At 40.4% G+C, this 15,870-nt stretch overlaps 1 protein-coding gene across 4 annotated transcripts in view; it reads left to right on the plus strand.

Annotated features, from left to right (window-relative positions):
- GOLGA4 (golgin A4) overlaps nucleotides 1–2,769 on the plus strand; it is a 75,329-nt gene extending 72,560 nt beyond the window's left edge. For 3 of the 4 annotated variants that reach the window (XM_084203853.1, XM_084203855.1, XM_084203856.1), the window contains 2 exons: nucleotides 283–346; nucleotides 2,393–2,769. In XM_084203853.1, coding sequence (XP_084059979.1) covers nucleotides 283–312 — 30 coding nt within the window. In that variant the 3' untranslated portion in view covers nucleotides 313–346; nucleotides 2,393–2,769. The remainder of the gene's footprint in view (nucleotides 1–282; nucleotides 347–2,392) is intronic. The other variant, XM_084203854.1, reaches the window with a different exon arrangement.
- The last annotated feature ends 13,101 nt before the right edge of the window (nucleotides 2,770–15,870 follow it).

The following is a 15,870-nucleotide window of genomic DNA, read 5'->3' on the forward strand; positions in this document are numbered from 1 at the left end:
TGCTACTAGAATAAGTGTGTGGTACTAAAATATCTGTGAATAATTTTATACCCTCTTAGTGGGCATATATTTAACAAGTTTCTGAAAACTTGTAGCAGTTCCTGGTTAATAAATATACGCTAGATCAATGTAATCTTCAGTAATCTGTCTCTTACTATGTTGTTGTTGTGATCTAACTGCAGCAATCTCATCCATAGATGTCCACAGAGTTCTAACTTGTTAACACTACATAACACTATCAAACAAATAGTCCAATAAGCTCTTTTCTTCCTGGCTTTGTAGTTTGCCTCACCTCGCAGTGGTATCTTTTGAATATGCCACCAGTCTGTGCTTAGCTAGCGTGTGGGTGAGTGAAGTCTAATACATTCTTGTGTTATGTAAAATTAAATCTGTATTATGCAATTAATGATTCTGCTTTTTTTTTGCCTGCTTTCCTTCATTAAAAAACAAATTTTGGTTGTATATGTAGTATAATTTTCGTTTTCCTCTTAATCATGTTTTGTTTTACAAAGCTGAGTTTGAAAATGGTAAATACTGATTCAAAACTGATCTTTTTGAGTAACCCTAACCATAAGCATAACTTCAAATGTTGATTGAGCCACAAAAATCTCAGTAGTAGAAATAAAATCAGATTTTAAATCAATTAATATGTAATATTGAATTTTATTGCACTTGGCTTTGTTTTGTATTTATTAATTTTTTAAGTTCCTTTTTTGAATAGGCAAACAAATCAGATTTGTGGGAGGCATACTGTACTGCTTGAAATGAATTATTACATCCTGTAAATATGAAAATGCATTATCTTTAAAAAGATGAATATTCTCTGCAGAGGGATTAGGATAAAATTGTGTTTAAACAACAGTACACCTCTGAATCACAGCTTTGGTTTGATATCAAGAGACACTAAAGCAGAGAGATGACGGAGAACAATTAGGGGAGCTTTATGCTCTCAGTTTGTGTCTTCAAGTTTTGTTAAGCTACTTCAATTATGAATCTCCAATGCTAGTTGTAGCATTACAAGAATGGAACAGCTGACGTAGGCCTGAAGATGCAGGTTGCATCAGACTAGCCTAGCTAAACAAGCAACATACATGCAATAGCTGGTTGAGAGAGGACTGACCTATGGAACTACACAGGAAAAAACTTTCTGCACTGGCTGATAAAGATTAGGATTTGAATCACTAGTGATGTATGATACTTACTAAACTCTGCAGATAAATGCTATAGGATGTGGTTGGTTCAACTTTTTTTTCCTCCTTTGCAACTGGAAAGCTTTGTACAGTTGCCAGGAGTTGATTCAGTGCATGTGAAGTAGTTGCTATCTCGTGGCTGCATTTGTTGGCCTGCATCACTGCCAGAGCAAAACTAATTAACTTAGTCTATTGCCATTGCCATTTACCATTTACCACAGTGCAGTTGACAGGTTATCTTCCTCTACTGCTGTCATCCAAACACAGCCTTCAACACAAAATAACACCTCTTTCAATGGAAAAAAAAATTGTTTCTCTAACAGTCACAGTTTCTACTTTGTGTTTTTTCCATCTTTGAATAAAATAGTGAATGCACTTTATTGCACTTAAAATGCAGTAGAGTTTGGACTGTTTGCCTACAGCCTTCAACAGTTCTGACAGAATCAGCAACTGTTTTCTCTATCCCTTTGTTGAAAAGAATTGAATTGTAGATACTGATGGAACAAAGCTATTTACAACACTCTTGCAGAATAGGTTTCAGAAGATAAATGTTTGAAACTTACATTCTTGTCATGCTGTCTGTAATGCTGGTGTAAAAAATTCAGGTGTTCTGAGCTGCCTTTGAAACATATCACAGAAAGGCCTGTTGATATTGACCTTAATGCCAGAAATTATCGGTTACACTTTCATAGCATCAGCTAATGTTTATGTAAACTGTTCATACTTCATTATTAGATTGCAGTTGCCTACTTAATCTCAAGTATTTTTGTCACATATTCTTGCATGTTTATAACTTAGAAATCAAGGGGGATGCTGACTTCATTGTGAAGGCAATTGATATTTTCCTGTAGAGGAGGCTATATGCTATGTCCAAAATTCTGCATCATCATTTGGGTTTTGATGATAAGCCTTATGCAAGAGAGTCCATTTTTTTTTTTTTGGTTTGGATTAATATGCAGTGATGTGGTAGACTATTTCCAGTGAGACTGCTGACTATTTTGCTACGCCTTGTTTTGTTTTCATCAGTTTCTTAACTGTTTTGCAGGTACTGGAATGAAATTGCTTGCTCAAATAATTTGGCAGTTGGACTTATTTGAAATTTTTCTGTCTCCTGATTATATTAATAAGCAATGCAATTATTTTAATATTAAGAGCATCTAAGTTGTTCTCAATAATGTAACATTTGATTTCATTTCTTCTAGTTGTGGCTACGACCATCTTGAAGATTTTGTGATGAGAATGTCTCATGATTTTGCTGCTTAAAAATAAGTTTATATTTCTGTATAAGAAGGACAAGAAGGAAGGCTATTATTCAAGGTCACAAAAAGAACAGCAAGAACCAAAACTCAGCACCACCTTTGGACTGTGAATATAATCTTCTTCCTTGGCAAAAATGCTAATCAGGGGTTATTTGGTTATTTCTGTTCTATTGAATACTGTCTTCTATTTTGTGTTAAAGGTTATTTTTTTAAAGGAGAGAAAAGACTTTATCCTAGGAAGGAATTGCCTGCTACTGTATCTCTATACAGGTTTTACTGGGTGTTTTCTAAAAGTTGAAATAAATGATTTGTTTCTTCTATTTATTTTTTTTTTATTTTTGATTGAATTGTGCAATACATTTTGGATGGATAGCAATTGAGGTGATTTTTCTGATGAACTAGACACTCTTGTTGACTATTCTCTCCTGATTTGATCTTGATTGTTTGCTAGAAAGTCACTTCTATATGCTTTTGCCTACAATAAATCCAAATTGCAGTACCTCGTTTGTTTACTCCTAGCTTTTGTACTTATATTTTCTGAAGAAAAGGTGTGTTCCTGTAAATTGTAAATAGTTACTACATAACTGTATGATACGCTGATCTGCAACTGTTGACAACACTAATATGAATAGAGCTGAGATGAAATAAAGTTTATTTACTGTATAATTTTGGAACAACTTTGGTATGATTTTTCTTTTAAAGGACACACCAGTCTTGTTCTTACTCCTGTTGGAGACATTGTTAGCTGAGATATTTCCAGGCTGAAATCACTCTCATAAGAAAAACTATTCAAGTACATGAAACTGTAAGTCAGTGGAGACATTCAAGTTTCCAAGGGGTCACAACCTGCAAAACAGATATCTGGTGGGCTGAAAAGCTAGCAAGAGAAGCTTGATTTGTAAAAGTTCTAAATGATCATAAAATTACAGTCTGGTTTGGATTTGAAGGGACCTTAAAGATCATCTAGTTCCAACCCCCCTGCCATGGGCAGGGATACTTTTCACTACACCAGGTTGCTCAGAGCCCTCTCCAGCCTGACCTTGGATGCTTCCAGGAATGGGACATTTACAACTTTTCTGGGCAACCTGTTCCGGTGCCTCACCATGCCCACAATAAAGAGTTTCTTCCTAACAGCTAATCTAAATTTCTCCTCTTTCAGTTTAGAACAGTTCCCCTTTGTCCTGTCACTATCTACCTGTGTAAAACCTTGTTCTCAAAGGCTGCAATGAGGTTGTCTTGGAGCCTTTTCTTCTCCAGATGAACAACCCCAACTCTCTCAGCCTGCCTTCATAGTGTAGCTGCTCCAGCCCACTGAGCTGTGGCCTCTTCTGGACCCACTCCAACAGATTCATGTTTTTTCTTGTGCTGAGGACCCTAGACCTGGGCACAGCACTGCAGGTGGGGTCTCATGAGAGCAGAGTAGAAGGGGACAATCACCTACCTTGACCTGTTGGCCAATCCTCTTGCTGCAGCCCAGGATACCACTGGCCTGCTGGGCTGTGAGTGTGCATTGCCAGGTCATGACCAGCTTTTCATTCACCAGCACCCCCAAGTTGTTCTCCAGAGGACTATTCTCAATGATTTCTTCTCCCAGTGTTCTCTCGGACTCACTGAAGTTGCTCCCAACCAACATTGTAGGACTTTGCACTTGGACTTGTTAAATCTCATGAGGTTTTTATGGCCCCACTTTTCAGGTTTGTCCAGGTGCCCCTGCATGGCATCCCTTCCTTGTGCCAACTGCACCACTCAGCTTTATGTCATCTTCAAACTTGCCAAGGGTGCCCTCAATCCCACTGTCTGTGTCACTGATAAAGATGTTAAAGAGCACCAGTCCCAAGACAGAGCCCTGACGGACCACTGTCATCACTGTCCTCCATCTGGAGCCATTGACCATAACTCTCGGGCTGTGTCCATCAAGCCATTTCCTTTCCACTCAACAGTCCACCCTTTAAACCTGTGTCTTTCCAATCTGGAGATAAGGATGTCATGTGAGACCATGTCAAAGGCTTTACAGATGTCTAGATTGAATAGATTACATTGGTTGGTCTTAGCAGTCATTCCATCATAGAAGTCCACCATGATGGAAAATTATGTATTTTTGTTCTTTTAAATAATTCCTGTCTGGTCCTTTTGGCATGTAAGTTATGATCCTCTGAAGTGATACACAGGTATGCATAAATTTACCCTTTAGCTACTGTGATACTTACTGTATCAATAACTAACATCTAGCATGTATGTTAGTTTGCCAAGATAGTTCAGGGTGATCAGTCCTCCATGAATATAATTTTTAATAAGTATTTGAGGGGCAGCAGTCTGCAACGTATGAATGAGGCATGGGCCCCAGTTGTGGTATAACCAGAAACATTTATTAAAAGTGTATATAACTTTTATAATATTTTCACTATTAGGTTAGAATAGTGTGAGCCTGGATAGCCAAAAGTCTTTCTGTTCATATGTCTGCTAACCAACAGTAAACATGATCAAGTCCCTAATAGTAACGTCAGCCTTTTTTCCCTAAAACAAGTACTCATATAACAATTTCTTCTGCAAACTACTGTGCTTCTGCTACTTATTACATTTTAGAAACTTTGTTACATCTTTCCTGCCTTGACTGAATTGCATTCTTTCTTATTACAAGTTCTCTGTTTTCTTATTCCACAGTAGTCTTAAGTTTCTCATCTCTGAACATAAGGGATGGGATTTTTACTTTTTAAAATTGTTATTTAATGTTTAAAGGGACACGGGTTGATTTTTATAGTTAAGTACCAAGAGTTCCGCCTTTATTTCCCACTGCCTTATGTCTGACAAAACTTGAAGTTTTATGCTTATTTATTATTAGTAGCTTCTGGGAGGTTTAGGCAAAAGGAGTTAAACTTTGTCCTTTTATCAAACATCAAATGTATAAAATTTGTTTTAAAGATCCAATATTCTTTGTAAGTGTTTCCAGTGTAAGTCCTTCTCTCCCCTTCTGTTGTGCAGCAGAAAGGTATCCTTCAGACTGTGAGAGCAGCAACCTCAAGTGGACTTGACATGAGTATGTTTGGCTCTGAAAAAGCCTATTCCTCTCAGAGCTGGCTGGGGATTTGTGGGATTTTGCCATTGCTATCATTACAGCAGTGTAAAACATAGATTTGAGTTTCAATTTTCCGTGTAAGCTGTATGTTATCTTAGGCTTTGGGAACTTCACTGCAGGCATCTATTATTATGACAGCAGGTATTACTGTGCTCTGCTACAGTTCTCTTGTCCTCACAGATAAGTTATTTTTCACATTTTCTGGTTTTGTTATTTTCCCTTTCCATGAAAGAAAAGTTATGAACTGTACTTTGTCAAGTGTGACCTAAGTGCAGTGGAACAAGCTGAAATAGCCATACAACATTGCATGGACTAAATAACATTTTTCCTTTAATTAACCTTAATAAAGAATCCAAAAGGGATTATAGAGTCATTGTTTTTTTAAAAACTAAAATCAGATAACCACTACCCAATTTCACATTTTGGAAAAGTTAAGTGTTTGGGGTGTTTTTTCATATATATATGTATATATATATGTATACTCATTAGCAATCACATAATTATTCCTTAATATAATGGAAAGTGTACTAAGTATAAAATTTTCTTCAGACTGAAGTTTTAACTTCAGATTTTCTTAAAAGACAATATGTAAATAAGACATTGCTTTAGGTAAAGTTAAGGTGAACACATGAAAATGGGTGATGGGTGCTTTGTTTTATGTTTTTTTCTTCTTGTTGGAGTGTCAAATGGAGCTAGTAGTGCCAATCAAAGATTGGGCTGCCTTTTTAGCAAAGGTTAGAGAATGTTAAACTCATTCAGACATGATTGTTAGAAGATGCATCTGCAAGAGAATGTATTTGCATCATCTCATATTGAACCATGCCTTAGGCTTATGTGCAATATATATGATATATATGATATATATGTGCAATATATATGATATTTGTAATTTTATGAACTAATATACATGTGCCAGAAAATGTGTAGATCTTTTTATAGAGATAAGACTTAAAGTGTTTATCAAGCATCCTCTAGTATTCTGAGGATTAAACACAGTTAATTTAGATTTAAAATACCAGGGATTTTATTGATGTATTATGTCAGTGTCTAGGCTGATATTTATTGGCAACATACTATTTCGAACTTTTTTATAAACATTATCTCTAAATCCATCCAACTTCTAGTTCTGACATTTATAGTACCTCTTTTTGGCATCTCTCTCTCTCTCTCCCATGTGTTATGTGGCTCTTTCCTCTAAAATAAGGATTTCAGACTCTGTAAACTGGAATGAATACTGAGAAGTTTGGTTTGATTTTTGTAATTGAAACTCTTGCATAAATCCTATTGTCCTTCTATGTGTGCTACGGAAGATACCTTTTTTCCCTCTGTGGAGTTTGTTAAATTAAGAAACTTATTTTTCATTTGTTGTTTCAAGAAAAAACAGCTCTTTTGTGAAGTCTTTTGTTATGGCCATCAATATGAGCAGAAGCCTAGCAGCCTGTCAACTGTGTGAGGAATATCCAGACCAAGCTATGGTGTAGCTGTTCCTAGATGCTGGTTCTCAGTAGCACTAGCAGTGTGGGATTTTCAAACTCTCTTTGGTTGTGTATATTCATTATATGGAAAATTAGAAATAATAGAACAGAAGTAAGCAGTAAGTTGCATATTTTTCTACATTGTGTCTATCCGTGCTCTAGCAGTTGCTACCTTTTCTTTTCTTTCTCAGGCTTTCATTTACACTGATTCTAGTCTTCCTCTGTGAGTTTGTTTCCTGCATGCGCTAGAGTAATTTCAAAGGCACATTGATTGACTTAAAGGAAGTACATCTCTGGAGATTTCTTTTGTTGTGGAACCGTGGCAGCCATTATTTCCTGCAGTTGCCATGTAATACCATGTGACATATCAGAGAAGAAATAATTTGGCTTATGATAATTACATGTTATTTTATGGTTCTGCTAGTACATCATGGAACAGCAATGGATGGTAATGGAGCTAAGTGTAGTGCAGGAATCTGCTGTGACACATGGCTTGCATCTCTTGGTTGCAAGTTTCAGAGTAGTCCAGGCTACCTGGTGGCCATTAGGCAAATATTAGCTGCTTTCTAATTAGTTGAAAGTCACTTTGGTTTAGCAGGTAACTTTTCAAAATGGAGATGAAGGCCTGTGTGGCTGTGGGAGCTGACCATGTCCCCCACACGTGTGTGGAGAGCATCATGCGTGCTGCTGCCAAACCAGGTCTGCATGCCTGTGGCTGAGACACCTTTGCCTGATTGTGTCAGGACCGCTTGCATGTCCAGCATTTCTGTAAGAGTTTAACTTTGCTTAAAGGAAAAGGAATGAACAGCAGAGTGTATCCCCAGTTACATGGCCCTTTTAGAACAGTAGATAAATAAGAGGGAAAGAAAAGAAAAAGGAGGGAGGGTGAGGTGAAAAGTTAGGGTCTTCCTTTATGGTAAAGAAAGTTGTAAGTAGACTGAGCTTCTACCTTCTACTTCCCTGAAATGTGTTTTCACATTAAAGGAAACTGTCCTGACCTTGAAGCCCTGCAGTGAGTGTTATCTGCACGTTATTTAAAGCACACCACATTTCAGCCCCAAGATTCCAATGTTGTTACTTAATTAAATCTGATCCAACCAAATATTCAGTACAGGAAGTGTCTAGCTGTAGTGAGTCTAGTGCTAGCTAAGTGCCGGTGCATTTACTTGAGTATATTTGCTCATTTTCTTGCTGTGAGATAAGCATTAGGAGAAGGAGGGCAAAACAGGCACAGACCTTAAAGAGTATACAGAAAAATTTATTAACAGAATTAAGATTAAAAAATAAGAAAAATCAGAATACAACCTTCAGAACACTATTCCTCTCCCCCCACCTTCTTTTCTTTCCCACTGACAATGTAAGAAGACAAAACTTGGGACTTTCAGTTTGTGACTTCTAGAATAGTCTTTCTTCAGTCTCCTTAGGGAGTGGAGTCTCTCATGTCATGCTATAAATTCTTTTCCATAAGAAACAGGTCTCTTGTGACTTAAATGTCACAGCTAATCAGCTACCCAGGAAAAGAAAATCTGCTCGCAGCGTGAAAAGTCCTTCCCATACCTTTCAGATATCTCACAGCTGTTTACATGGGTGTCCTAGGGTGACGTTATGATGCTCGTATCCCCATTCATGTGTTCTGTTTATGCTGGATATTATGTTCTGTGCCTTCAAGACTGCCTCTGAAGAGTGAATGTTTTGTTTTGTTATCAGCCCTCCCCCACGGCTGGTGGGACACAGAGACAGGGCAGTACATAGTGCAGCTTTTGCTTTTTGCCTGGCTTTTCACTTTGCTCCTGCTCTTGCTTCTGCTTTGCTCCTGCTTTGCTCTTGCTTTTTGCTTCTGCTCATTACTTAGTTTAGCTAAGCAGTCTGAATTTTTCCCTGGACTGTTTTTTCTTTCCCTTTTTTGGAACCACTCAAACCTACTCTGGACTGGGACCTGGGAAACACCGAGAGTTTGCACCTTGTGTCTGCAGGAGCCATTCCCAGCACCGGAGGGATCGATAACAGAGTGACCACTCCCCAAAGAGACTTTCTGAATTTGCCATCTTTTTCAGAGTGGTGAAAGAGTGGTGTCATCTGGTATTGCTCATTTTGTGTGCTGGGGGCTGCTGTGCCTGTTAAATAAACAGGTTCTTTCCACTTCTCTCTGAGAAATCCTTCCCGAGCCGGTTGGGGGGGAGGGGCTGTGTGGGTTTGCTTTCTGGAGGGGCCTCCTTTGGAGGTTTTCTCCCAAATTTCCCCTAAACCAGGACAAAATTGTGCGCTGGGGGCTGTTTCTTCCACTCATTTCCAGTCAGGCTCACATCAGCTTCCACCAAAGTGAAATCCTGTGATCCCCCTGTCACACCAGCAATAGAAACAGATTCTATCCCCATGTCTTGATGGGATTAATGTGCACTGCACACCAGTATCAACTAAAGCTTTGTATTCTTGTGGTTCCAATGTGCCAGGTCAATGAATCCACACAGTCCAGAAAACAGAGTTTTCCCTAGCCTCTACCTGGCTAGAGGCAGGGCCCCTCTAACACTGGTTATCCTCCTTTCCTTGGACACATGTTTTGAAGGTTCCTTCAAGGGGATCAGACATGTCATCATCATCATCATACCTGGCAGTTCAGCTACAGGCAACTGGAGCTGCTTTCCTTTTGGTAGAACTTCCTCTCTGAGCCCTGTCTTCCTTCAATTCATGCACCCTTTGGGCCAGAGCAGCAGTAGATTTTCCATCCCATCTCCTCATGTTTTTTCCACAATCACACAGGAAGAACCACAGCTCAGCTCATGGGGTGTACCTTTTCTCTCCATCTGGGGAACGTCTGCATTGGGTACCAAAACCTCTGATCTGTACTGCTGAGATTTGGAGGTCTTCTTTAATCTCCTCTCTGAGCTTCTTATGATTCTCCTTTATCTTGTCCTCTAATTTCTGCAGATGTGTTTCCACTGCTGCAATTCTGGCATGTGTTGGGCCATGTGCAGCATCTGCATATGCTCAGAGCTTCTTGGCCATAGCAAGCAGTCTCATCCCTGTCATCCTGCTTCTTTATGGCTGAAGCAGAGTTATATTCCTGTGACCCAAGTCGTACAAGTTTTCCCCACATCACGGATGTACATGGTACCAAGTCTGGATTTACAGTGTTTAGGTCTTCTGAGAAGACAATCTCTTCCACTGCCATTTTTCTCAGGCAGAGAGAATCCTCTCAGGTTGAATCTCTTGTTCTATGGTCTTCCACTGGGTTTGCTGCATATAGAGATCATCTGCACATAGGTATCTTTGTGCTACACTTTCCAAGACCCGTGCCCAGAGGCTGTGTGGATTAGCCCCCCTCATCATTCTCTGGTTGATGAGAGGATCATGGGACAGGGATCCCAAATGCCATGCTTCAGTGCCATCCAGAATTGTAACCTCGCCTGCAGCATCCCAAAGACAGACTAACCAACTAATTATGGATTCATCAGGTCGCCGGGTGTAATCCTTCCTTAGGCCACGAAGGTCCTTCAGGGAAAAGGACTCAATATTGGCTTCTGATCTTGTGCCTGTTGCTTTGACTCCTGATTTTACGTCAGGAAGCATTGAGGGTCCTCCTGCATCATCATCATCATCCACTGGTCGATCGGTCTTGTCCGTGCACTTTCCACTTCTAGTGCTGGTAGCAACAGTCATTGGTTGAGGGTTATTGCCTGGTGTAGCTGCTGGCTTAGGCTCACTATCTGGTTTGGCTGCTGGCTTCAAGCCTCGGTAGCCTGAGTGACTGGGATAGCTGCTGATTGATCTCCCTGCCCCCCTTCCTCTGTCTGCTGCCCTACAGTATCTAGCAGTGTACGATAAGCATATGCCAGGGCTCAGCTTACTGCAATGATCTTTTTCTCCTTAGGGTCATCATGGTACTTTCAGGAATTTCCCTGCCTCAGGTGGGTTCTGAATCTGTTCATGTGGAAAGTCCCGGACTATAGGGTGAGAGAATTCCCCCAGCTGTGCGGAAGCAGGCTGATAACAAAACAAAACTTTCACTCTTCAGAGCCAGTCTTGAAGGCACAGAACATAATATCCAGCATAAACAGCACACACGAATGGGGATACAAGCACCATAACGTCACCCTAGGACAATGGGCCATGTCAGCTTATTGGGGTGCTCTTTTAAGGATAAGCTGTTCTAGCATAAAATAAAAGTTCTCTTCATCCATCTCTGGGAACAGAGGGTTTTCTATAAGTGTCACTGGGGCAAGGTTTCTCATTGAATCAAAATTGTTCAAATTTCTCATTGAAACAAAATCACTTCCACATCTCCTTGCTTTAGCACTGGTATCTCTGTTCATGGCTGTGGTTAAAACACGACATCCCCCGAATGTATTTGCATAAGTTACAAGGAAACAAGAGTTTGATGCATCATAGTCCATCACCATGGCTTACAAGAGAATTTCAGCCCAAGACTCAGGCATCTCCTCAGTTCTGCCCCCTGCCCCCCCCCCCCTCTAGATTTTGACTCCCTCTTTACTGACCTCAGGGTCCATGTTGTTTTCTCTGCATGTCTTCACCCTTTCCTTTTCCTGACTCAGGAGAAAATTAGTGTTCGTAGGTTCATTTGTTCTCAAGCTTTATCAATTAAAACAGTATAGAGTCTTGAAAATGTTTAAAGGCTGATTTTGTCCAGGCTCCACCATTGATGAATCCCTGTGTCAGCTGCTGCTGATCATGGCTCTGCTGGCACTGCACAAACCGCGCTGGGTGCTGGCGCCGCCCCTGCGCCTTTCTTTCACGCAAGGCACCAGAAGAAAGGAAAAAAACTGCTGCCGCTCCTCTTGTCCTTCTGTCTGCTGCGTGGCTGGCTAAAAGCGGCTAAGCAAACAAAGCCCATTGTGAATCCTGCTGAGACAGCCACAGCCGCATGGCGCTGCCGCAGTTGCACCGATTTTGAGTGCACAGTCCCAGCCACATGGCCACTCCCAGACGAGGACGGCGGTGGCCATTCCCAGCCCCAGCCACCCTTGGCCTCAGGGCTGCCCTCAGTGCTGACTGTGGGGCCACTCCTGGCGCTGGTCCTGGAATAAATAAAATTCACTTGGGAGACACGCAGAAATAGCCACGGCCAAGCAACGCTTCCTTGGCCGCATGGATCCCGGCCGTGGGGCCACTCCTGGCGCTGGTCCTGGCCACACAGTTGCCTGTGGTGCTGGGATAGTTCCGGTGGCATGGCCTGGTGGCAGCAGAAATCCCAACCAACATGTGCGGCAACCGGGGCGTGCAGGACCAGGGCAGCCTGGCCCCACCATGCAGACCTGGCCCAGTCTAGCCTGTTCAAAAGCCAGAAGCCAAGAGTTTTCCCAGGCTTCCTTCTTTTTTAAATGGGCTTTTCTACAGGGCCGTGCTTAACTCCTTCAAGTGGTCCAACCAGGCCTCAATCCCCAGATTTAGCCAGGTGATTGTCCCTTCAAAACCAGCCAGTCCATGAGCTCCAGCAAGTCTGTCGCAGTGAGGGAAGTCTTGGGACTCTTAATGTAAGAATCAGCAAGCTCCAACTTTATTAATAAGCACCAGACTTTTATACACAACAAGTAATAAGCTCATGCATATTCTGTAAGCTAAACAATCTATTGGTTATACTGCAATATCAGCTCTTCCTCATTCTTGAGAAATTACATTTCTGCTTCTCATGTCTCATCCTCATTGCTGTTATCGTACTACTGCTGTGCTCAAGGACACAATGTTGTTACAGGTGCAGAAACTCAGATTAGCTGGGTTTGGTACTTTCCCAGTCCTTCCTTGGTCAGCTAACAAAAGTATGTCAGAGTGACCTCTACCCTGTAACCATTCCTCCACACAAGTCCCCACAAGGAACTACTCTTGCCCCCGCTCCCCCCAACTGAAAACCAGACTTTCATTAAACCACAACTCTAGCTAAATTAAATGTGAATCCTTTTTCCCCTCTCAGCTCCAGCACATTCAGAACATTATGATTCTCAGGATAGTAAACTGTTTGAGGTGAAGCACAACTTCTGTGTATTTTACACAGGTTCTGCTAGTGTGGGACCTCATTTCTAGAATGAACTGGTAGAAATGTTGCTAGGAGGAGCAGGAGAGATCCTGGTTGTGTGTACTCTTCCTCAAGATGCAAGTATTCACATGCTACTTAAAAATAGTATGGAATTTGAGCTGATCTTAGAATACTCTCCTTGTTCAATAAATATGAAACTGCCATGCTAGTCCATGGGAATCTGGGTGTGCCTTTATATATAGTTGTATCTATCCTACCTCTGCTGGGGTTTTAATGTTGTCTTTTTAAAATGTGACTTGCTCAGTACAATAATAGAGGGAAGAATGTACCTGTGACAATGGCCAGCATGAATTAGGTCTTACAAGGAAATGCGGTTGCTTTGTAGTGTGTTGCTCATGGCCACACATAGGACCTGCTAGGTGTAGGCTTTTAAGCATATGCAGTATAGTCTGCACTTTCTAAGTTCTTTGTAGTGGTATGAAACCTTCTTAAAAAAAAAAGGTTTTGTAATTAGAGAGAGCCTTGAGAGCCTTTCTGCTTGGAGAGCTATGCTTGATGTCACACCTGGTTGGGTGCATGTGGACATCGCAGTAAAGTAACAGGGCAACCCAGAAGTCAGGGCAGAGCAGTTTCCTCTAGGCAAGAATACTGCTGGGCAACAGTCACAGCCACAGCCAGCCTTTCATTGTACAGGTAATCTCCTCAGCTCCTCTTTTATGGTCAATTATTTGTTAAACATTTTATTTCAGTTGTCTTCATTGACCCTTCCCAGAGCTTGTGCATCAGTATTTCCTTGGAAATAAGTTTTTAAACAGGGAGAAGATGAAGAATGATTTTCAATGAGTTGCTAGACAGCACAAGTATCCTGTTTGTTTTGTGTAAAATGGGGAGACTGAACATAAGAGGCAAATGCATGAAATCAGCAGCTTATTTTTAAGTTGAGAATAAGAGTGTGTGTGACTTTAGGGGAGCTGTAATTAACATTTATTTTAGATAAGCTCTAATATTGACTAAAAATAGAAGCCAACTTAGGTATATTTGTAGACATCCTTCATCAGGATCCTGATAGTTTTCAGAAAGCCGTTTGTGACAGTGGTAGTGGCATACTGTAGTTAGGGAATTAAATAAATGCAGTAGATCGTATATGCCACTGTTGCTGTCAACTAGTTGTAAGTGTAGTTTGTTTAATATATTTCACTGGGATGCCTGGACTGATTTATCATGTGTCAGAGAAGGCAGGGCAATTAATATCTCAACTGAATTTATGTGCTTTGTGACCAGCCCAGCCAGGCTGGTCCCTGTTTTGTTTGTGATGTTGCTGAGGACAGAAGCATGGCTTGCTTTCACCTGGGACAAGCAAGTCTCTAGGCACTCAGAAGGAGGCCAGGGAACCATAACATACTCTTAGTTTTTTCCAAAGGTTCTGCTTTTCTCTGAAATTGGAGTTATGACTGAGCTTAGATTTTTTATTTTTGATGGAGGAGTCTATACCAAAAAAGTCTCACAGTTTGGGCACAACAGTTGCTGTCTCCATTTTAGAAAACATCCTAAGAATTTTTGTTCCTTCCTAGTACCACCTGGTTCATCTAAGAATGTGTAAATTTGTTTTAATAGAGTGATGCTATAAGCAACTTGATAGAAATTAGAGAGTGAACCATAGAACTATCACATTGACCTCCGAATCTGTCATATTTTCTTGCTAATCTATGTGACGGCAGGGTTATACTGTTGAATTTTTCCCAGAATCCCTCTTATAGCAGAGCCAGTCACTGAGGTATATGAATAATGTTGCTCATAAACAAGAGAGCTTGCTGTGTTATCACATCTGCTGTGCTTCTCTCTTTATATTATTTATAGTGAATATCCCTCTGGGCAAGGCAAATTCCTTGTCTTAAATCCACTGATTTAAATTTAATTGTACTTGCCAAAAATTCTGTCCTGGTGGAGGGCAGGGGGGTTTGAGGGGGTTCATTTAGTTTGGCTTTTTTTTTCTTTTTTTACTGTTTTTTTTTTTCTAAAATCACTGGCATCAAACAATATCCTTCTTGCTAACCAGATGCTCAGATTCAGTGTTTTCCACATTATTAAGCTGGATAACTATGCTGCTTCTGGCATATCTCAGGCCAATAGCAAGTCCTATGGAGTCCTACCTTGTCCCACAGTTTATTTTTCTGAATTCTCTGTAGGTGCAATATATACCAACTTAAGCCATTGCATAGTAGAGAATTTACAAATAATTGGATTGCAGAAGGGTTATTTGGTTAAAGCTCAAGCTTTGAGCTCACACACACAACTTCAAAAAGTGTCTTCTCTGTGTAGAAAATAGGTTTGGATCTAGATTAAAATAGATTATTGCTTGTATGAACTTTTCATACAAGGAGTGTAGGATAGTTAACATGTGGAATAATAAACATTGAAGGGCTGAATAATGGATAGCAGATGTGCCAAGAATGTCAAACAAGATATTTGAAAGCTGTGTAAAGTGGACCTTTCAACAAGTGGCCAAAGCTTGTGTGACCACTAGGATCTCAGCCTAATACATTTAAAAAATGAGGCTAAATCAGAAAGAAGAGATACCACTTCAATGGCTAAATCAGTAAGATTTAATATCTTGTAAAAAAATGGTGGATCACAGAATCCATCATGGGGCAAGTATTCCATGACTTTCTCATGTCTAGGACATGTTTCCCACTTGTGATTTTAGTTCTGATGTAGTCAAATGAGAAAAATGAGACAAAATCCACTTGTATTTGGTTTAAAAATTCTAAACAGTCTGGCTTCATTAAAGTTTCTGGAGCTATTCCCTGACTTTCTGTGGGTTAGATACAGACTGAACCTCTATCACTGAAGGTTCACTAAGAGATGAAAATCAAAGGAAACAGACTAT

The sequence above is a fragment of the Fringilla coelebs genome, assembly GCF_963513975.1.
Source record: "Fringilla coelebs genome assembly, chromosome: 1".
Taxonomy (NCBI): domain Eukaryota; kingdom Metazoa; phylum Chordata; class Aves; order Passeriformes; family Fringillidae; genus Fringilla; species Fringilla coelebs.